The 22,291-nt window shown below is 39.5% G+C and overlaps 2 protein-coding genes across 20 annotated transcripts in view; one reads left to right on the forward strand and one right to left on the reverse strand.

Moving 5' to 3' along the window:
• The first annotated feature begins 1,054 nt into the window (after positions 1 to 1,054).
• LOC121856096 (retinol dehydrogenase 11-like) lies at positions 1,055 to 16,106 on the forward strand. Of its 4 annotated transcripts, XR_006086890.1 has the most exons (10): positions 1,055 to 1,218; positions 2,303 to 2,589; positions 8,833 to 8,985; positions 9,243 to 9,431; positions 9,548 to 9,706; positions 10,345 to 10,464; positions 10,868 to 11,075; positions 11,536 to 11,676; positions 14,673 to 15,446; positions 15,532 to 16,106. XR_006086890.1 is itself a non-coding variant. In XM_042351411.1 (9 exons), exons 2-8 carry the CDS (start codon positions 2,520 to 2,522, stop codon positions 11,642 to 11,644), a joined length of 1,008 nt encoding a protein of 335 aa, XP_042207345.1. In that variant the 5' UTR covers positions 1,055 to 1,218; positions 2,303 to 2,519; the 3' UTR covers positions 11,645 to 11,676; positions 14,673 to 16,106. The 4 variants fall into 4 exon arrangements, 3 of the variants coding, with proteins under 3 accessions (XP_042207345.1, XP_042207346.1, XP_042207347.1); XM_042351411.1 differs by having other exon boundaries at positions 14,673 to 16,106; XM_042351412.1 differs by having other exon boundaries at positions 1,055 to 2,589; positions 14,673 to 16,106.
• Positions 16,107 to 16,364: 258 nt separating this feature from the next.
• Positions 16,365 to 22,291, reverse strand: part of LOC121856093 (ribosome-binding protein 1-like) — a 43,604-nt gene continuing 37,677 nt past the window's right edge. For 11 of the 16 annotated variants that reach the window (XM_042351392.1, XM_042351397.1, XM_042351396.1 and 8 more), the window contains 2 exons: positions 21,429 to 21,471; positions 16,365 to 18,325 (listed from right to left, as the gene is read on the reverse strand). In XM_042351392.1, the coding sequence (XP_042207326.1) occupies positions 21,430 to 21,471 (42 nt within the window). In that variant the 3' untranslated portion in view covers positions 16,365 to 18,325; position 21,429. The remainder of the gene's footprint in view (positions 18,326 to 21,428; positions 21,472 to 22,291) is intronic. The other 5 variants (XM_042351408.1, XM_042351405.1, XM_042351401.1 and 2 more) reach the window with 1 other exon arrangement.

Consider the following 22,291-nt stretch of genomic DNA (forward strand, 5'->3'; position numbering starts at 1 on the left):
AATAGGACAGATTGCGAACTGTGGTTTTGCCTCCCTTAGTGATACACATCTGACGAATGGCTACCCTCATTTAGTGTATGACTGAAACAGGCAGTCTACGTATTCATAGTTATACACGGCTGTATGTTCCTGTCCTTTCACAGTCACGTCTCTCAGAATAATGTAAGTAAAGTCATTAGTATTGAGTAACAGGTGACAGCTGTAACAGTAACCTCGTGTCACATCATACAGTCACGGGACACAGCCTTGAGGTTTGACTTGGGTTGTGTGTGTATGTATATTGAGGACAACGGCGTCAATACCTAAGCCAGAGGTCTGTTGGCTATTATGTCACTTTTTTTGATAATTCATTTATTGATTTCTTTTAACATCCTTACGTAAAGTTCACTGCTGCACTTAGACTTGATGGATATTCAAAAACTAAATCCTAACCTAACCTGTACTTAAAAATGCAGAGAAGATTCGTCAGAAACATACTTTATGAAGGAGGAACATAAGAGCTGCTTGGCTTGGTCCTCTTCGCCATCTGACAGCTTCCTTACCGGGAGGGCGAGCGGCCATTCTCTGTCGAGCACTGTTGGCGAGTACTCGAGCATTAGTACAGACAGACAGTGAAATGATGCATATACAATAACAATAAACTGGCCTCCTTAACCACCTCAAGTAAACAAATTTAACCAACTCCATATATAGACATGTATTTAGATATGACTATAAATGTATATAGACAGCTTCTTCCCACACTCATATATAAACGATATGTATAGATAATAATGTGTGCATGTCTTATCAGTTAGTTATATACATATATTACCTTGATATGAATAGACATATGCAAAAACTTACAAAGTACTGTACCTCTAACTGAGACATCTATAATATTTTATAATCTACCGTTTGTCATATATACATTACTTACCTTTAATAAAACTATTAAAAAAAAACCGATGTAGTAACTAGATTGGGTCAGCCAGCCTCGTGACACTCAGGGGCCCTGAGCTGCCAGGCGTACGAGGCTCTCACCATCACCCGTTATATAGTCCCCAGTCACGCAATCAGTGACTCAGTCACTCAGTCTAACGTTCAGTGTTTGTAGGTGACCGTCATCAGCACCCTGAAGCTGTGCTCAGCGACTGTATACTTACTAATCATTTAAGAAATTGACTCGAGAATATATACTTTGCTGCAACACAAGTGGATATTTAAAAGGAACATCTCGTAAGTGTTGGAATCTTATCTTGGGGACTAATGTTGTGTATTATAATGCTCTACCTATAGACGTATCATAAAAAACTATTGACAACGAACACTGATTGAATATTCATATAGTGTGCTAAGCTTATACCAGAATAAGTAATGGGTTTCTTAACCTTCATATTGGCCTGTGCCTTGGCTGGTCTGGCTGTGTATGTCTACGAGACTCGGAAAAAAGGGAAGGAAGTGAAAGCCTAGACCCAGCACTTTGAGGAACTCTTGCGTAGTATATATACAAAAGTTAAAATGAAACTACACATAACGGCGTCTTTGTCAAATTGAGGGTGGGGAGGGTTATCTATAAGCAAGAGTTACCTACAAAATATACAATATGGACCAACATAACTACATCAGAAGATAAGGAAGGACTTAAAATAATATCAGAATGTTACTCAGCTTACCTCAACACACATGGTAGATTCTACACTGGTTACAACAGTCTACAGCCTTTCCTAAATTAACACTAGCACAACCACCAACTGAGTGTTATTTCAACTGACACATAAATCACCTGAGAGAAGTCATTAACGTTTTTCAGACGCCAAACTGTACCCTGTAGCACAAGTTACTGGCCCGCTACTGAGGATTTAACCAACTAAAATAGATCTTTAAGCAGTACAGAAATAACACCGCACCAATGGCATTACCATCTTTTTAATCCATTACTGGAGAAACTATACACAGTTACATGATGAAAGAAACACCAATACAAGATAATCAGACAGTACTACTCAATACCATGATTGTCACAGGCAAAGATGGCAGAAATAGTGAAGCTCTACAAATGAGACCTTCGCGTCACTTCAAGGTAACCACTTCAGGGACAGTAATGCTGACATAACACATGCAGAGTGGTGAAGCATTCCAACACTCAACAACACACGGCACTTGGAGAGCAAGGAAGAGAAATTTTAAGTTATCATATACAAAATAATAGATAAAAGTAACCAACATTAGGGCATATGAAACAACAATATACAGGACATTTACAAAAAGTCTTACTCTAAACCCAACGCAGGATTTAAATTCGCTTTTTATTTTGTTAAAGGACAAAGTTACGCTCAGCTGATCACCACCTCGTCCTCTCCTCTCCCTACTAATATCAAGCATCTGCAGGAGCCAACGACTAACTGGACTTAGGCAATAACTATTTTAAATTAAGCAACAAGTCACTACACATACCACAAGCAACACCTCTTCTACCAAACCAGCGGGCAATAGCATCACTTAACCTGGTATCTACCTGAATAAACGTTGAAGAAGAAATGTCCTGGCCTGAGGTGGTGAAATGGTTCGACCAAAACAAAATCGTTCTTATCGCCGTCACGTGCTCAGGTTGGTGAACTTTATATTATTAAGTATTCCGAGGGCTTCTGTAGACTCTGACCAATTATGATGATTTTAATAGTGAATTTGGGCATTTGTAGTTAACGTAGCCCGAATGATTGATATTATACATTCATGTCTTGGGTTTGCTGAAGATTATTGGGTAATAGTCTACAGCAGCATTCTCTTATATGTAGAGTAGATGGAGCCACTTGAAAAAGTTTGTTGAATAAAATTTATCTCATCCATAAAAAATATTAAAATAAGTTGGAGGAATTGCAACTTTCTGAATTTAGTTTTTGCGTTTTCTTCCTTTTAACGTAAATATAGCGTTGCAATTCCACCCAAAAAAAAATTATTTTCGAAATACGTAATCAGGAAATTAAAGTATATTGTACTCTCTTTAAAATTTTGAAACAAGTACTTAAGGATTTATGATGCTTCTTTCAAAAGATGCTTAAAAGTATTAATTGGGAAGATTATAAAGAGACGAAGGGGATGTGTGAGAAAGTGTAGGCCATTAAGTGTGGACGCGTATATTTTGCTTGATTTCTTCCAAAAAGGTGTAAATATAAAGTTCGATTACTAATGTCCTTTATTTGGGAGTACAGTAGATTCTTCAGTGTGATAGCTTTTATATTGTATATGTCAGTAGATTATGTTCGTTTAGTTAATTTTAATTTATGAACTATTACATAAAACTTTTAAGTGCGTAGTTTAATCCTATAAATAAACATTGGAGTCGTTTATACACCAGATTTTTATGTTAATTAAAGTGACTCGGTTCGTTCTCTATGGTTCTGGGACACTAGAGAGGTGTATCTTTAATTTTGAGTTGATGATTGGTTATAACACCACACAACAATAGCTTGACATCGCTTAGTAGTGTGGCAAATAATGTATCAACATCCTTTTTGACGAGCAGCTTAGACTGACTGTAATCTCGTGAAACTTTAAACTTATTGACAATTGAAATGGCATTGTGCTGTCAATTGACCACTTACGATAAGACGTAACATGACGTCACCTCGTCTACATCTGGATTAGACAGTTTATGTCAGCCACCTGAGCTTTGGGTGTTGTCATTGAAGCTGACCACATCCTAATATAGGTTACGTGATGTTGGACAGCTTTTAGGGGTTTTGTTACTATGCATAGTTATTAAGAGCTTCACATACGCCACTTTGGCTCAGTAGTCACCCTAGGTATTCAGCATGGATAATGGTGATCAGATTGTCTTATAAAGTGGCCTCGTGTCCAATTCATCCTTTGTCTGGGACGACACAAGCCCGCCCCAACAGACCTTGTATAGTGCAGCCATACACTAGACACGTACTGTACTATATTTAGTAACTTAAAAGAAATCATTGGTTGCAGCTCTAGTGGTCTGCTTATGTCTGACGTCAGCAGTCACCGTTATGCAGGTAACCTGAGGTAAGTACAGTATATTATTATAACGAGATATACATTTTTATGGCGGTTATATGTAAAGAATATATTCATTGATTGGCACTTAATAACTCAAGCGGTTGAATCCGAACAATATTTTGTTATCGAAGCTAACTTTAATAGTAATAAAGCACATCTGTTAAAGTTAATCGTAATCACTTAGTTTAACTTTAGGACACCATCACCGCTGGGTGGGTAATATAATTATATTCCTCTCAGTCTTATTAATTTAAGTGAGAATGGATAGTTCCGAGCCTCATCAGTTGTTGCAAGAGTCAATACAGAATGAACAGTCATTAGTCTCTGTGAACATCACGAGGGGAAACCACTTCCGTCCCTCGTCTACCCTTGTGGGTCTTCCCAGTAAGGCCCCCCCCCCCTCTCCGTCCCAGTCTCTATGGAGCTTTCCTTTTACCCCCCACACCAGCCCATTAGTCTCCCCCACACAATCATCCCCCCTACAGCTCCTCCCCTTTCAGCCCCAGGGTACGTCTTTGAGATGTCATTATCATATTTTCACATCGGAATAAGTTCATTGAGGCAGTGTATCCTCTATCATCAATATAATTTGACTCTCGATTTCTCAACCACGCTCCCCGGTTTTATACCCTAAATCAGTGAATCTCAAACTGGGGTCCGCGAAAAGTTTTTGAGAAATAGTGTGTTTAACGTTTGTGAGAGATTTGGCGATTCCAATTCGCAGGATATTTTGGATTTGAATTGAAATGAACAAATGCTCTGGACTATGATTTATTCTTTGATTATTTACAATATTTGTATGCGTCATGGTATATAAGGGGTCCTTGGTTGAAAAAACGTTTGAGAACCCCTGCCCTAAATGATTCACTCCAGCTTCATATAGCTCTTCGAAGTTTTTTCTGCTCTTCTGTACGATTCATTTCCGGTTCGTTTTATTTCTCTTCGAAGCTTCAAGGGGAAGCTAGTTGTTCTTCCGTTCTCTGGAGTGGTGAAATTCGTGGTCATTCGTGTAACAACCACCATTATTATTATCATCATCATCTCTACCACCACTATCATTCACCATCATCACCATCACTACACCCTCACCTAACCACCACAACCACCACCGCCACTTATCCTCAACGCTCAAGACCAACACCAGCATCAAGACAGTATGGCAGTGAGGGCTAGAGCGGTAAGTGACCTTGTAAAGCTCCTGTTTAAACGCCTTTGTCGCCATCTGCCTGCTTGGAAAACACTCCCATTGATGTTCTCAATTGACAAGACTGACCGAGGGCTCTTGGCCGGTCACTTAGCCCTGGGATGTAAGGAGGTGCGTCGGGGGGGGGGGCTGTTTGTAGAGGGGAGGGAGTACCTACATGGGCGTTAGACAAGGGGGGTAAAGATTACAGGAGAGGGGGAGAGATTAGACAAGGGAGGGAGAGAATAGAAGAGGGAAGTAGAGATTAGACAAGGGAGGTAGAGAATAGAAGAGGGAAGTAGAGATTAGAGGAGGGAAGTAGAGATTAGAGGAGGGAAGTAGAGATTAGACAAGGGAGGGAGAGATTAGACAAGGGAGGGAGAGATTAAACAAAGGGTAGGTAGGGATTAGAGAAAGGGAGTTACAGATTAGAGAAAGATAAATAAGGGTGAGAGACGGGAAAGAAGAGGAGATTAGACTGGATTAGGAAAAAGAGAAGAAAAGATTTAAAGAAGAGGTAAGATTAGCGAATTGGGACCTCAAGACCAGGTGATGTACAGAGACATACAGGTAATATACACAAGACACCGGGTGATGTACACAGACACACAGGTGATGTACACTGCCACCAGGTGATGTACACTGCCACCAGGTGATGTACACAAGACACCGGGTGATGTACACTGCCACCGGGTGATGTACACTGCCACCGGGTGATGTATACAGACACACCATTATCACCTGACCTCCGTGTAAGGTGAGGTAAATCACTTTATACACCTTGAAGGCCAGCCACGGAAGCCTGACACCCTCTCTTTCCCTCTCTGTGTCTGAAGCTGATTAACGTGGTTGCTGTGGTTCTGAACTTCTTCGTTAGAATGTTGCCGTAGTTATTGCTGTAGTAGTTGATGGGGTTATAACTACCTGTAAATATTGTTGTGGTTTTAGTTGTTATTGATGTGGATGTTTTTTTTTTGGGGGGTTACTGTGGATGTTGCTCTTGCATAGGAGGTTATGACTTAAGAATGCATCCTTTCCGTCCGCTTGTACGTCTGTCCTCCTTTGCGTCTGTGAGTCCAAGAATTTTATATAAACACAACAACTCGAACAAAACAGTGAGGGATTTTAACCGGCTTCGTCACCTCCCTCACCATTTCTATCACCACCATCATCATCACACGGTCACCATCACACCACCACCAGCATCACCAGGTCACCATTACCACCTCACCACCTCCTCCCTCACAACCTTCACCACCAACATAACCATCACACTCCCACCACCCTCACATCATCATCTCACTACCACCTCCCTCACAACCATCACACCCCTCACCACCCTTCCCTCACAACCATCACATCCCTCATCTCCATCACTACCCTCATCACCTCACCTCCCTCACTAACACCACTGTCACCATCACACCACCAGCATCAGCCAGGTAATACTCATCACAGTGGATATCAGGTGTCTTGTGAGGTCACTGTGGTCTGGGGACGTCTAGTCTCTAGCCGGTCTGAAACAGTATCCCAGTGTCACATGCCTCGCTTTTAGGTGAACTCCTGTTACCTCGCTCTCTGTCTTTCTCCGTGTGTGTGTGTTTATATTGTAGATCAAATGATAAAGACACGTTAAAGAAGGGCGAGAGAGAGAGAGATGCAATACTCGTGTAGAATGTGACAGAAAAGCACTACTAATGTCAAACGTGTTATTAAATCTAGTTTAGTTTGGGCAAGCCGAGGAAGACGAATGAACTAAGGTTAGGCAGATTAAAAAATGAAATTAATCCCTCATAAATAATCCCTATATAATGAAATCCACATCTAGCAGTCCGTGGCCATCACTTATACAAAATCCATATGTGCTTGTTCAAATCGTCATCTTGAGGAGTTCAGTACTGTAGTGTTATTATTTCTTGTTATAGAACTTAATGGTCAAGACACTGAAACAAATGATGCACCAAGAAAAGATAAATTGATATACATATAGAAAATGTAATGAGTAGATAATATTCGTAAAATTGTCGAGGGAAAAGTATAGGTTGAAATGCGTCAGGACCCGTCCATGCACCAACCAGTCAAGCGCGACATTGATTTTCATTCGCACTCGGGAGGCGGGGAGGAGGAAGGGAAGGAGGCAGGAAGGGGGGCAAGGAGGCTGGGAAGGGGACTGGGAGGGAGAGAAGGGAGGTGGAGGGAGGGTCTTCGGCTTTAAGTTGACCAGAATTGGGCCCCCTGGATTGAAGGGGAGTCAAGTTGTGACAGTAAAAAACAAGTTGATCATTACCAAGTCATTTACACCTCCCATCTATGTTTTGTTTTGTTTTTGTTTTTGTTTTTTGTTTTTGTTGTTGTTTGATAAGTTAAGTTCTGTCTGGGTTTTATGAATTCGATTATTACGGCGAGGCGGAGGATTTAGTTAACTCCAGGGACAAACTCTTATTACTGTATTATTGTTATTGTCGTCAACGCCATTATTTTCAAGCATAAATATCAGCATTGATTCACTGAGAGTGGTTCCAGTGGGTTTATCAATCAACCCATTGTGAGTCAAACATGGGTCCGTACCAGGTTAATTAATTGTTTTTTTAACTTGTATAAAATCAAATCCTTAAAGACTGCATTTACTTACCCGGCAAACCTTTAGAAAATTAACCAGCAACGCCCATTCTTCTGGCGGAAATGAACTTTATGACCTGATTGTATTTCCTTCGCTTCCTATCAAACTCCACTTCCTCCTCCTGTCATTCCTTTTCCCGTTTCTCTTGCATTATTCTCTTTTCTCCTCTTAACATCAGCTACGTAATCACCTCCCCCTGTTTGACTAGTGTATCTTATATCAGAGAGAGGCAGTATGTTGGCCGCCCCAGTTGTGTCGTGTTGTGTGTTCGAGGAGGTAGTACAACTATCGCTGCCACGCTGGAGTCCTCCCTCACCTTGTTACTGGGCTATGGTGGGTACACAGTGTTAAGATGATACGTAACTAGAACGTGTTTATACTGTCCATTGTAACTGATTGATGGGTAGTACAGTACTGGTACCTTTAAAGTGAAACTCAAAGTATGTGTTGGGTTACAGGTAAACACTTAGTATATCTACGAACGTTCCCGATTCCTTGGTTTTAGATAATCTGATTGAGTGTGTTGTTCAACTCGTCCGAGCTCTTTGGGAGATTACTGTCCTTCCCTCAAGAGCTTTGTCGTCGCATAAAAGGTTACACCACGGACGAATACAGTAGCACGTGAGTCCTCATATCCTGAACCTGTGCAAGAATATATTGGTTGCACACATGACCTCAACAGTTTACAACACCTGTGTGAACACACAATAACATAAATGGCGCAAGTGTTTAAGTTCTTGTAGTTGAAGCACCATAAGAAAAGAATAACGCTGGTTTAGATAAACACAAGTACATTTACAGTATAACAGCACAGAATGATAGACAAATTGGGTAATAAAATTCTATCTCCGAGTACTTTTCAACAACCTCTCATTAACTGAAAGGTGTACGTTACTATACCTGTCACCTCAACTGTTGTTGAGGTAACTTTTACAGCGGTGAGTATTATATAATAGGTGTGTCACGGTCTCCCCTTGCAGTGTTACTTAACAAGTGTGTGTGTCTTTCTGCTCGCTTACAGTGGTAGGTGCTGGTGGGTTCCTGGTGGGGTTGCGGGTATGGCTACAGGGTCCCAGCTGCAAGAGCAAGGCGCGGCTGGATGGCAAGACAGTCATCATCACAGGCAGCAACACCGGTATTGGCAAGGAGACCGCTCGAGACCTCTCAAGACGCGGTGAGTCACTGAGTCAGTCAAGTGAGTCACTAGTCACTGGTTTGTTGAGTTCACTGACAATTATGACCTTCGTCGACTTCGTTTTGTTTGACCCTTGACCTTGATTTACACTGTTTCTTCAAGTTTCTTGGACCTTTGAACTTGATTGATTTAGTTGACCTGTGATCTTGACTGATGTAGTTATCTATTGTGCATCTTGACCCTATGATCTTAACTGGTTTTCTCAGATTTGTGACTGACTAGGTACATTCTTGCAGGAGCCCGGGTGGTGATGCTGTGTCGAGACCTGCAGAAGGCGAAGGTGACAGCAGAGGAGATTCACCAGGAGACTGGCAACACAGTAGGCATCTACCAACTTGACCTAGCCTCCCTCGAGTCCATCAGGAACACCGCCAACACCCTGAAGGACACAGAGCCTAACATACATATCCTTATCAACAATGCAGGTGAGGGCAGTACTGGTGGAGGTCAGCACAGGTGGGGGTCAGCACAGGTGGGGTCAACAGAGGTTGTTTTCTATCTTGTTTTATGTATCTCCCTGATTGTGTTTGTGTCATGGCAGGTGTGATGATGTGTCCTCGCTGGGAGACTAAAGATGGGTTTGAGATGCAGCTGGGGACCAACCACCTGGGTCACTTCCTTCTGACGCTGTTGCTGCTCGACCAGATCAAGGCCTCGGCCCCTGCCAGGATCATCACGGTCTCCTCCATCGCCCACACACGTAGGTCCAGATGAATCGTTTTTATTCGTCCTACATCTTACATAGAATCCTGCATGTATATAAGAATCCTTCACTCTCCTTATATAGTCCTGTACAGGTAAGATCCTCCATCCAGAATTCTAGAGAGTACTACACATAGATATACATTCCTACTTACGTATTCAACATCTGTATTATAAATAGCTGTCAGACAGATTAGTTTTAGGGTCCTGCTTGTGTTGTGACTTCATTGATATTGCTGAAAGTGCATTGTAAGTATCCGTGTTTGGTTTTCTGATTGGTTAATATTTGTTTTGATCCAACTGTTATATATTTGTTCTTTTAACATCCCCAGTTTTGCTGCCATTCCATCCCTCCCCTCCTGGTTTACCCATACTCATGTCCTAACCCTCCTTTTTCCTGCTCTCCCCAGCTTAACCCCATCACTACAGGGACACCAATTTTAATATTTTATTCAGCTCGGAGGGGAACCCGTACATTAGGGGTTAAATGAACTCTCTCGGCTCCTGTCCGTCTTCTTGCTGTCTATCCATCATGCTGTGGCCCAGACTGACCTTTCATATGCTATAGCCACCAGTCCTCTACCCTCATTCATGTTCCAGCACTGTATCACTAATGTGTTTACCCCGCTGGCACAGAGGGCAGGATGCACTGGGAGGATCTGCAAATGAAGGAACGCTATGAAGCCAAGGAGGCTTACTGCCAGAGCAAGTTGGCCAACGTCCTCTTCTCCCGTGAGCTGTCCAGGCAACTCCAAGGTGAATTCCCTTACATTTTTATGTTACTGTGCACTGACCCATTCACCTAAAGCTGCAGTGATGATGACTTGTTTTGATTTTTGTTTTCTTGTGTTACTTGTTGAAGTTATTGTTACTAATACAGTAGTTGTAATGGGTATTTAATCTTTGCTCTGCTAACCATGGTGCAGCTCTGTTCACACTTTTTATGCCTATTGTTTCACCTTTTAAAAAGAAGGCAACATGTCTAATAATAACATTGGATATGAAGTTCGTCATCATCGTCAGCATTTTATAGTAATTTTCCACACTTGTATTTGTTAGGTGTGATTATCTGATGGCAGTTCTTCAGGTGTTTTATTCATATAAAAATTTGTAGATTTTTGGGAGCTCCAGTTTGTTAATGGAGATTCACCATACACAGGAACAGGAGTGACGACGTACTCCCTACACCCTGGAGTGGTTCAGACAGAGTTGGGTCGTCACATACACCAGTCTGTCAATGGGTTCATCCACTGGGCTTTCCACTTTTTTGGCAACTTCTTCTTCAAGACTGTGGTACGTGGCGCCCAGACTACCATCCACTGTGCAGTTGAAGAGTCACTTGCCACCACTTCTGGGAAGTACTACAGGTAAGGAAAGTGTCTAGAGAGAAGTCATTCAAACAAAGGAAGTAATACAGGTAGGGAAGTGTCTTCAGGGAAGTAGGATGGTTGGTCCATGGGGGGGGAAGTACAGTATTATAGCTGGGAGAGAGCACCTTGAGAAGTAGAACTGTTACCATACAGAAAGTAGTACAGTTTAGGGAAGTTACCACAGCTGGAGAAGTGTCTGGGGGTAAATACTGTAGTAGGGGAAGAAATTTAATTTTCTGAGAAGCCAATAAGTCAAGACAAGTAACATCCAGAGGGTCAATATTCAGGATAAACTTGACACTTGCCCAATTCTGTTCATGAGAGCCAAAATCCTTGTCAGTTCACCCATCAACAGCTTTGCACGCTTTTGTGGAGGAGACAATGTTTGGGCCTTTCAGGAATATATTGTCCCAACAGAATATACCACATATAATTTCTTTCTTTTTCTGTGTCTCAGTGACTGTGCTGAGAAACAACCTCATCCCCTGCGTGTCTGTGACGATGATGCCAGAAGACTATGGGACACAAGCCTACAGCTGGTGGGTCTTGACCATTACAGTGCATAGACTGTGAAGACCTCAGGCCAGAATTCTCCAAGGTTCGTACATCTAATTTCTCCTCTAACTGGAGAAGTGAGAACATATTTAACTGACTCACTTGAGCTGTGGCAGAAAGGTGATGACCAGAAGAGGAAGATTTGGATACATAGATCTGTGCCTTCATCAAATACACTGAATACAATTTTAAAAACATTGGTGTCAAATTATGTGGAGATTGCCATAATTACAGTACTTAAGTCCTCTTACCTTCAGCTAAAGGTGAAATTCAGTATACCGTATATCTCGGCCTATAAGACGAAATTTGAACCTAATAAAAATCAGCCTAAAATTAGGGGTCGTCTTAAGCACCGGGTATAAAATTCTTACCTCTTAAATATTGTGGTTTAGCATGCCAAGAGTGGTGATGGAAAACATCGTAAACCACTCACAAAGTCCTACCACTAATTATTTTATACTGAAACTTATATTTGGGAAGCAGGATTAAAAATAAGATTACCGGTACTGTATATTAAAATAATAAAAATGTATTATAAACCTGTCTAACATACCTTAAAAGAGCAATATACCCCGGTAATAAACACAGCTATCATCATGCACCCCCCCCCCCCGCCAATTGCCAGTGACGAGACAAGACAGGGAAAGTGACCAGAGGGGTAAGAGGGGCGAGGTAGAGCTATTTTTAGCAGTCTTTGTGTCCGAGGTGGTCAATTATGCATATCGGTATACTTACTGATCATAATACTTATCCCCTATAAATAATTCATTTAAAATTTATTTTTTTGCAAAGAATGTTCAGTAAATGACTGGTTAATTCTTGAAACTACCGACAGTGGTAAATTTAGGATGAGAATGATGAAGACGAAGTCAGGTCATCTGATTCGGAGTTTGATCCTTAATGATCACCATAAATGTATCAGGTCTACTTCACCTACCAGGTATAATGGTAGCCTCCCTTTGTCGCGAAACAAGTTTATAAATTAAAGAAAATACTTGCAGTGTGTTTAATATATTACAGTATATTATAAATAAATACATAAATAAAAAAATAAATCTGTAAATCCATTTCAAGTAAATGGAAAAATTTTACTCGACACCAACATTATAGTTCCAGTTAAATAACAGACGCTTAAGTGACTTAAGTGACGTCACTAGTGTTTATACTACACCAACCGGTAACATTTGATGACATTACTTGAAGTGAATTGGCCCTATTTTAAAAAACCAAGGATGTGTAAACAACACTGGTCAATGGGATGGTTGGTAAAGGACTACTGGGTCAGTAAGCTTCCAAGGGTAAGTGTCACATTTGGGGTACCGGTTTTATACAGCGAATAGAGCTCAAAACCTACTTTTTAAATGAAAATTTTTGGTGTCGTCTTATACACCCCATCGCCTTGTAGGCCGAGATATACAGTATAAACCTTTGGAAATCCAAACCATACAGCTTCTACCTCACACCATGACACAGTACACACATCATTCTCTATTCAACATCAGTTATTCATTTGCTGAGATGCCAGGTAGTAAAACTAAATTCCTCTGCTATATAAACTAAACCTTGATACAAGCACAGCTATCACTTACTCTCCGAATGGGTTGAGTTCCTTGAAAAACATTCGGATAGTGAATACTAACACTTTAACTGGGGAAAATAGGGTTCATGTTTCCAATGATAAAAAAAAATTGACATTATGCTTGAAAAATTAAATCAGTTCACAAACAAAAAAATGCTATCTAATTAGTGTAACTTAGTTCCTAACTACTGTATGATAATTGCTAAACTAAATGAAATATACTGAACAATGGGTACATTACCTTATTGGAGGGCAGTCAGGGCTCACCACAGGAGGTGAGGAGGGCTGGGCTGAGTAAGGGCCTTACTCGATGAGATGAGAGCTGTCCACCTCATCACTGCTGTCTACTGAAGGCAGTCACACCAGAGGTGGAAGGAGTAGAAGATATTTTCCATGTTGTCCATCACAGAGTGATAAGGTCAGGTTAGCCTGCTTGTTCCAATCTGTGTAATGTTCTCAGCTGCTTGCTTGATCTCCTGAGCATGCTTGAAGATCTTGCCCACAGTAAAGCAGGCAGGTCTGGGTCTCTTCTTTTCTTGGTTGAGCCTTCACCCCATTCATGACCCTTGAGTAACTCCAGCTTGGTTTCAAGTGTAATAGCCTTACACAATCTCTTGACAGTGGTGGGAGGTATCCAAGGAATCAGAATAATGTTTGGATGCCATGGCATATAAATAGACATACAAATGACACTAATATACATAGATAAAGAGAAAGCACTGCACACACATCGAACACACTTCGAATGGCTGGCGCGAAGACGTGAACTGAAGGGGATGGTGGAATTGTTTTGTTCAGTGAGTGACGAATACATTTTTGCACAATTCTTCAGGGTGGCCACCCGGGCGCACGATTTGACTTTTGATCGAACTATCTTTTGAATAAATGAGAATCACTTTCATAGTGATAAAAAGGTATAAGAATGGAATTTTCATAGTGATCATTCGGATAGTAAGGAATATCTGTAATACACATAATTCTCGTTATACTTGTAACAAAGTACAGTACACACTAAATACAGTATTGCTAGCAGTACACACTAAATACAGTATTGCTAGCAAGTTTAAGCAGCACATTTGCCTTCACACATGTATCACAACACACTAAACACTTCTTGCTACAGTTGGCAGAACAGGCCACATGTACTTGATATGCTGCAAGTGAGCAAGAGTGATACAGCTTCACTTGTTTACCAATGTTTAGTGTGTTAATGTTCTGATGTTTTTGTAATATACAAAATTATCTGTACAGGTTCTCATATTTCTTGTAGAGTAGCCTGTAGGGTTCCCAGCCCTCTGAGACCACCTCATGTATGTTTATTGGATGCCAAATGGACCATCTATATTGATTAATTCAGTTTTGTGTTTCCAATATTTAGCTCAAAAAATTTGAATACAGTATTTGTTTGTTTGTGTCTATACTTCATACAAAGTACACTCATGACCTCCCTCACTCCTTAGAATGCTAATTTGTCAGAGCTTGTCCAAGAAAACCTCCATAAGTTACAAGTGAGAAGCAACAGTGCTCGCTGCAGAAATGGATCACCACTGACATAAGTGACATGTGCTGTGAGCCAGTCAGTACTGGCCTCCTCCAGTCAGTCCAGTGTGTTTACTCAGCCTTATTTTTGTCACCATTTTAGGTTTTTCCAGACATCAGTCAAAAAAAATCCCTGCAAGTGTTAGTATTGGAAATGTGACAAAAGAGTCAAGTCAAGTTAAAAAATATCACTGTGGATGTGAGAATGTAAATGGTTTGGCAGGTTAGTTTTTTTTTATTACATTGATATTAGTATAATGACAAATTTATTATTAATATTTCTTTAATAAGTATAATGTTCACTTTCTGCATTATAATTAGTTATTACCTACTGATGCCTCGATGAAGTCCTCACACACACAGAGGCTTGGCTGAACTTTAAATCACTTATTTAAAATATAACTTTCTTTGGACATGTGTGGTTTCCTGTCCATGGTGTAAAACCCAAATATTTTAACTTATTTTACAAATCAAGCATAATCCACACTGCTTCCGACAGTACCTTTGTAGATTTTAGTGATGTCACTTCTCATGTATTTCAGTCTACATTTCTTCTTAACTTTTGTCCATTTAGAATTTCTCAATATTCTACTACTGTACTGCCAGTCACCTGTCCTTGCAGCTAAATTTCTTTAAACTTATTTCCACCATTCTAACTGCATTGGCCATTTTGCTGTTAACGGACAACCTTGCAGGTAATTTTGTCATCACGCCAAAGGTCTGTTTCACTTACCGAGCTGCCAATATGGGTCCATATCAGTTACCACTCAGCAGCTGCAGTTACAAATTCTACTTACTGTACTATCCTACTATAAGTCCTGACTTCCATTGATCATCCTGCATGAAAACTTAAAACAATATAAAACAATAGGGAAATACTCGGTTGTGGCCGAGAATGCAAGATTTTTTTACTATGGAAATCTTGATTTTGTTTGTCAGCCTTTTTTAAGAATACTTGTACCATCCCCAACACAAACAAGAATGACCTGTGCTGATAACTTGATACTTCTTGGTTAGTAGGACTCCACAAGTTGCTTTTGATTTGGTGCCAAGGATTTTTGCTCAAATATTCCCATTATGTAGATTTAGAAGTATTAGTACATTACTTCTTACCTGTGCTTTGTTTTAGTAAGTTAGTCATCACAGGGAATGAACCAAGGCTGTACAGAATTATAATGCGTGAGGGTATTGAAGTCTACAGTATTGACAAGTCTCTTTCCTTTTGTGTTGTCACGTGTGTATCTGCTTCACCTTTTTTCCATAATGATTTTTTTTCCCTTTAGTGCCTTCGTGCTTATATGTACAGCTAGAAATAAAACGTTCTATGTCTGTCAATTATTGAATGGTTAAATTTTCAATGTTATTTATTCTTACAACCTTAACATTAATACTGAAGAAAAATTTTTTTTTCCATTATTTCATAAGGTGTTTCTTGACAACTTATTTTCTCCAGGTGTTTATGATCTACTGTATGTCTTTATTTTAAAAATCACTGAACAATTTTGTCGAAGCCCTTAGTGTGATGCTGGGATGTTGGTTTGTGTGGTCCTGCATACAAACATACCAGTGGCATACAAATTATATCATCTAGATGGGTGGAAAAAAACTCATCATTTTGATAAACCATGTATTTGTGTTGAAATACCAGGTCCCCCAGCAATACCCCTTAGGGGTACCAGGTAACAATCTCACGCGCCAGACAGGGCAGCACACGGGCACCAATTGTAGCACTGGTGTGATATGAGCATTGAACAATTGACAGGTTTATTTCCAATGGCTAATAACAATTACGTCAATGATTAGATGATTGTTGTACATAAAATTAGGAGGGCTACATCAGCTGTACAACAGCCCCACAACCTGCAGGCAACCAACCATATCCTTGTGACCAATACCCCAACTAATAAATGTACAAGTATGGTCATGTTGCTGTAATTCACCAGAAAGAAGTCTTGTACAATCTTGGAGAGCTGTGGCAAGAGCTACGTCATGGTTCATTCGTGCCAAGGTAATGACTAAAAACTTTCAGGTTTGCAGCACCATATATAACTCTGAAGATGATCCACGACTTCCCTTGTCACGTGCATAGAGGGGTATAAGCACCAAACAGCTTCCTAAACCCCCCTACAACCTGCTATAGCTCACTAAAAACCCCTGTATGCCACCCGCCCCTAGGACAACCACACACACTGCCACACTGTGTTCTTGGCTCCTTGCACCATACAAAACAATAGTAATAGTAATCTTGGTCTATGGGGATTATTACCACAGTACTGGATATGCCGACGCAAGGCGTCAGAAGACAAAAGCAAGCCCACCCGGAATGGCTGGAAACTTGAAAAGTATCCTAATGGCCTACTGGAATCGTCTTCCGTTTGTCATACAAAATTAGTCAGTAAAGTATGTACCACTGCTGCCACCATATATATGCATAATTTGCATTGCATAACTACATTTCCTTAGTAATTCTGTATGCATAATATCAAGATCCTCTGTGAATATGAAAAGCTAGAACATAACCTTAACCATAATGTTAGTTTTTTTGTGTTTTTGTTTTTTTGCATGGTACATTACTTAGCTGTCCTTATGAAGAGAAAATAAAACCTTACAGAAGGGGTCTCATCACTGGAATGAACTTTGTAACATGGTACAGTATAGCAGAGTCCAACCAAAGATTGCTCCTGCTGCATAGTGTGTAACAAAGTGTTCATTAACAACTCAAGAGTGAACCTAAGGAATAATAATAATAACAAAAACACTAAATCAATGCTTGGCAAATGCCCCCTACCCCTGCAGCAATGAAACCAAAGAAAAGACATGTAGGGTGACCAGATCTGCCACCAACCCTCTTCCCCTACTGGTCATACTCATGGCATTAAATAATCTAAGCTCCACAGTGGTACTTTTTTCATGGCATATAAAAGTAAAGAAAATTTACCGCAATGGAACGTAAACTACCAATTGCAACAAACTCTACGAGCTCTTGAGACTCTCCTGCAAGACTTCACCACCATTGGCAACATTGCACTTTAAAATGCCACATGAAACTTGTTGTCTCACTTTAATATATATATATATATACACAAGTACATGTACATATATATCTACAGATAAATCCAAATAGTGGATAACCTACAAAACTTCAATTTGGGTGTAATACACTGGGAATTGAACTCTGTGTAAACCTAACATGAGCTTGTATTGGTAACAGTGTTGAATAACTGTCTCAGTCCTTAAAAAAATTTCCTTAAGAGTAAAGTGCGATCATCCATAAACTGCACAGAATTACAAAAATTATATGAATATTGCAGCTCAAGAGGTTTACCCACATGTGGTCCCAACATGAAACAGTCTGCCATAAAGCAATACTTTCAATTTCTCTTCCTACAAAAGAAGCTCAGTACAAAATACAGTTTTAAATTGAAAGAACTTCATGGCAGAAGTCATTACAGTGCATGTGGACACACCAACACTGTGGCTAAGAATGGACGTGAGCCAATGCCAGTGAAATTCTTGCAGGTCAAGGCTGCTTGCTTGTCCTCAATCTGTTTTGTCACTGTGTGGCTCCAGCACCCTGAAAATGACAAAACACAGGTATTAATTATAATCAATACAACCTCTTAACTTCCTAAGTATTATGGGCTCTAGACAAAAAAAAATCCTATTTAGCACTGAAAAATCTTCTGAAAATGATATTACTGTATATACTATATAATTTTGCTACAGTAAATACAGGGGACCAGCTCACAGCTTGTAAACATAAATATGGTTATGTTAGTACTGTAGATTTATTGATGGACAAGCAGTAACAATAAAACTTTATATATTCAAACCATATTAAAATCTTTTGTATGATGAAGGCAGTTTATATTATAAATATTGAATACTACAAAATTAATGTTACCTATCCTCCTTCAGGGCAAAATATTAATTCAAACCATTCTACATTTTAGTCCTTTGGTTGTCTATGGTGAGCTACAGTTTATGGGCATCTTAACACAGTTCGGGTCACAAAACTAACGACTCTGGTGGAAATACACACGACTCGAATAAAAGAAAAACTGGTGCAGTGTTCTTTGTCTTTTGCATCACTTGCAAATCATGCAACAGGATTTAAACATTTATACACAAAAATATATTTTTCCTACTATACAACTGGGTGTGGTATCTACAAATACAGTACCTCATCTGGCTAAATTTTTTTGTTATACAGTACTTATTGTGACATATCTTGTGTACCCCCATGTTAAGGATGATTTACACCAGTGTTTACATCATGTACAATAGTGTTCCTTCAGGGAGTTCTGACAAAATGTCCACCCTGTTCTTTGCCATATACCTGACTACCTCGACTCCAATTACTCTCTTACTAAATCCTTCATAAACCAGACACCTGACCTCCTACACAATAAGTCTTATTTCACGTCCACCCTAACACATTATCCCTGGTTATGAATCACTTTCTGCATTTCCCTTTTCTCCGAGTCCTGTGATACCTCTGCACTAAAATTTCTCAATTCCCATCAACACAAATATAAGTTTCTCACCATGAAATTAAGCAAATTGACACAGGAATCTGTCTCAAGTACAGTAATATGGTTAATGGTAACTTTTCCTCCAACAGCATCTACTAATGCCCAAAATAACAGTTGAAAAAAAACCTATGGCATACAACAATACACTCTGCAAAGTGCTCTCTCTTGGCTGAAAAAATCATGTGCTTGATTACACTCAAACACAAAACAGTGTAAGAAACCTGACCTCACTAACAATACATACCAGTCACACAGCTAATGCAACAAGCAAAACCGATTGTCATTTAGTCATCCCAGTATCATACAATGCTAAAAACGTCCTATGTCCTGAAGCAGTTCAATCCTTCAACTTTACCCAAAAGGCCACTTAAAATACAATATCCAAGACAATTCACAAACTTCATGAAAATTTTATCAAATGGTAATTAATATATCTACACTGTACCCCTATATAATCCATTAAATAGAGGTCTCACTGTATTAATAGCAATGACTGATTGATTGATTGGGTAAAATATCTGGCATCAGCAGTCCTGGAGCACCCTGTATGTCTCTCTTTCACCTGTCTCCCACCATGCTCACCAACCATTTCCCAATAATAAATGCCCTGAGCTACTGTCGATATAGAAAAGTAACAAAATTAAGATAACTCTATTGGTCTAGATCTCCCATGATGCTAGCTACAGTATCCTGTAATAACTCTTCAGTTTTATAATCTTCATGCATTTCTCTTCCCCCTAACCATCCCTCACAGAAAGTGTGAAAGGAGTTAAGAAAAGGACAAGCTAAAAAATATACAGTAGAGTACCTAAAGAGTCACTTACAAAAAAAAAATATATGGGAAAAGACAGATGATCATAAACACTGTCTAGCTGCACATCTCTTAACTGTATAAAATGCATAGTAAAGGAGAGGGGGGGTCAACCATCATGTTTACACCACACAAGCCATTACCATAAAAACTAGGCAGAAGCACATACAACAAGCCAGCCCAAACGATACAAAAAAGGCCTCCATATTTTTTTAAGAGAATATATTAGCCATTCACACAAGCTACAGGAATGAAGCATTTTCCCTTCATGCAACCAAATATAGTTATGAAACAGACGCTCTTCTTAACCCCCTCACTACGGGGACGGCCACTTTTAATATTTTATTTGGGTAACGTCCGATGATTTTATTAAGCACAAAGGGGAGCCCTTACATGAGGGGTAAAAAGTTACGTTCAATACTATACCTTAGTCATGCAATATGTGTTTACCTGTATGAATGGATATGTCTAAAGGCTAATAGGTTCAGGATCACACCTTTAAACACATTATTTACAATACTGTATATATACATTTCCTGTAATTTTGTATACACGAACTATTACAGTATATAAAAAAATATACTGTATATATATAATTGCAGAGTGCTTGTGTAAATAAATGGCATGGAAACGATGCACATTGAAGGACGTAATTATATACAAATCCAGTCCATTGTAAAACCTTCATGCAGAAAACTGGACAACAAAAACTCCATAACAAAATACCAGAGATGAAGCAAGATAAAGTATTGTCAGGATAAACTCACAAGCCGTGCAATACGTAACAAAATTATAACTAACACCTTATTCGTATTTATTTCCATGTGGGTGGATTAAAGTGCAGATACCGTACTTTCTGTTTACCCCAAATTTTCAAAACTGCGTAAATTTGTACATTACGTACATCATGCACCATCTAATAGACCAATAGTATAACATTTATACTTTATTACAAAAATAACTAAATTTACTGTACAGTTATCATATACAGTACTAAGAACTCCAAGGAAAATAATTATGTTGTTTAACATCAAAGCCACAAGCTACATACAGCGATACCTCCACCTGTGACTGCAGTAGACATTTTTGCTCGTCACAATATCTGTTCACGCTCGTTTTCGTGGCTCATGATACAAGCCAAGAAACGAACACAAACCCGAGATTCAGATATTCGTGAAAATCAATACTAATGTTTAAACGAATCACAGAAAAATGAAGGTATTGGTGTAGGCATAAAACTGCCGTGCATGAGTCGGCCCAGTGCCCGTGGGGGGACAGCCGGCAGGAACCAAGGTTACAACACCAATGCAACTGAGGAACAATGGAAATACCTTAAGGGTCAGTGCTTTTGCCAATTAGTTTTCCAAAAAATCCCTGAAATAAAAAAATGGGGTTAACGGTCTGCAAAGAGGCAAATAAAATAAGTGGATACACCATCACTGAGCTATGTATTAACAAGCCAGAAGTTAGTCAAGACACATATATGGCTCATGCAACACTCAGGAACTAGTACTGTACAGTAGTCTAGTCCAGCTCTAACACAGGAAAGACGGACATCTGGAGATAGTCAAAACTGTACTCCCTTATCACAATGTACTGTACTGTAATATTCATTTGCAAACATATTTCTTTAAATTCAACTACAAAAGCTCATTTGCAAAATATTCCTTTATATGTTTGAAACCAAGGTAATCCTACAATTAGAATTTTCATATTATATAATGAAATATCTACACTTACACTAAACATAACCCAGTTTTAATTTCATACTTCAGACCACTGATAATTTTATGAAGGACTGATCTATTGGCATGATCACCAAAAGCATGATATCAGAAGATATGGTCTGCAATCTGTATTCTCGTTCTAAACTACAAATTACCTTTTGCAAATAAATACCTTACACTTTAGTAAAAACAGCAAATTAGATGATTTGACTTTTGATCTTCAATACAATACAATTTTATCTCCAAAAACCAGCTTAAGAGAACTGGAAAATTATCAGTTCAACAGGTAAACACATTATTCTCAACACCCAACCAATGTAGTAATTGAGAGTACAAAGCTGACAATGACCACTGGGGCTGCTGCAGCTGCCTTCACAGATGCAAATGTAAAGCTAAACAATTTGAGGATGTGGAAAAATCACTAGCAACTCTGGATGGACCTAACATGTGCGGTACACACAAGTGAC

Source organism: Homarus americanus, unplaced genomic scaffold, assembly GCF_018991925.1.
Source record: "Homarus americanus isolate GMGI-L3 unplaced genomic scaffold, GMGI_Hamer_2.0 scaffold11628, whole genome shotgun sequence".
NCBI classification, from domain to species: Eukaryota; Metazoa; Arthropoda; class Malacostraca; order Decapoda; family Nephropidae; genus Homarus; species Homarus americanus.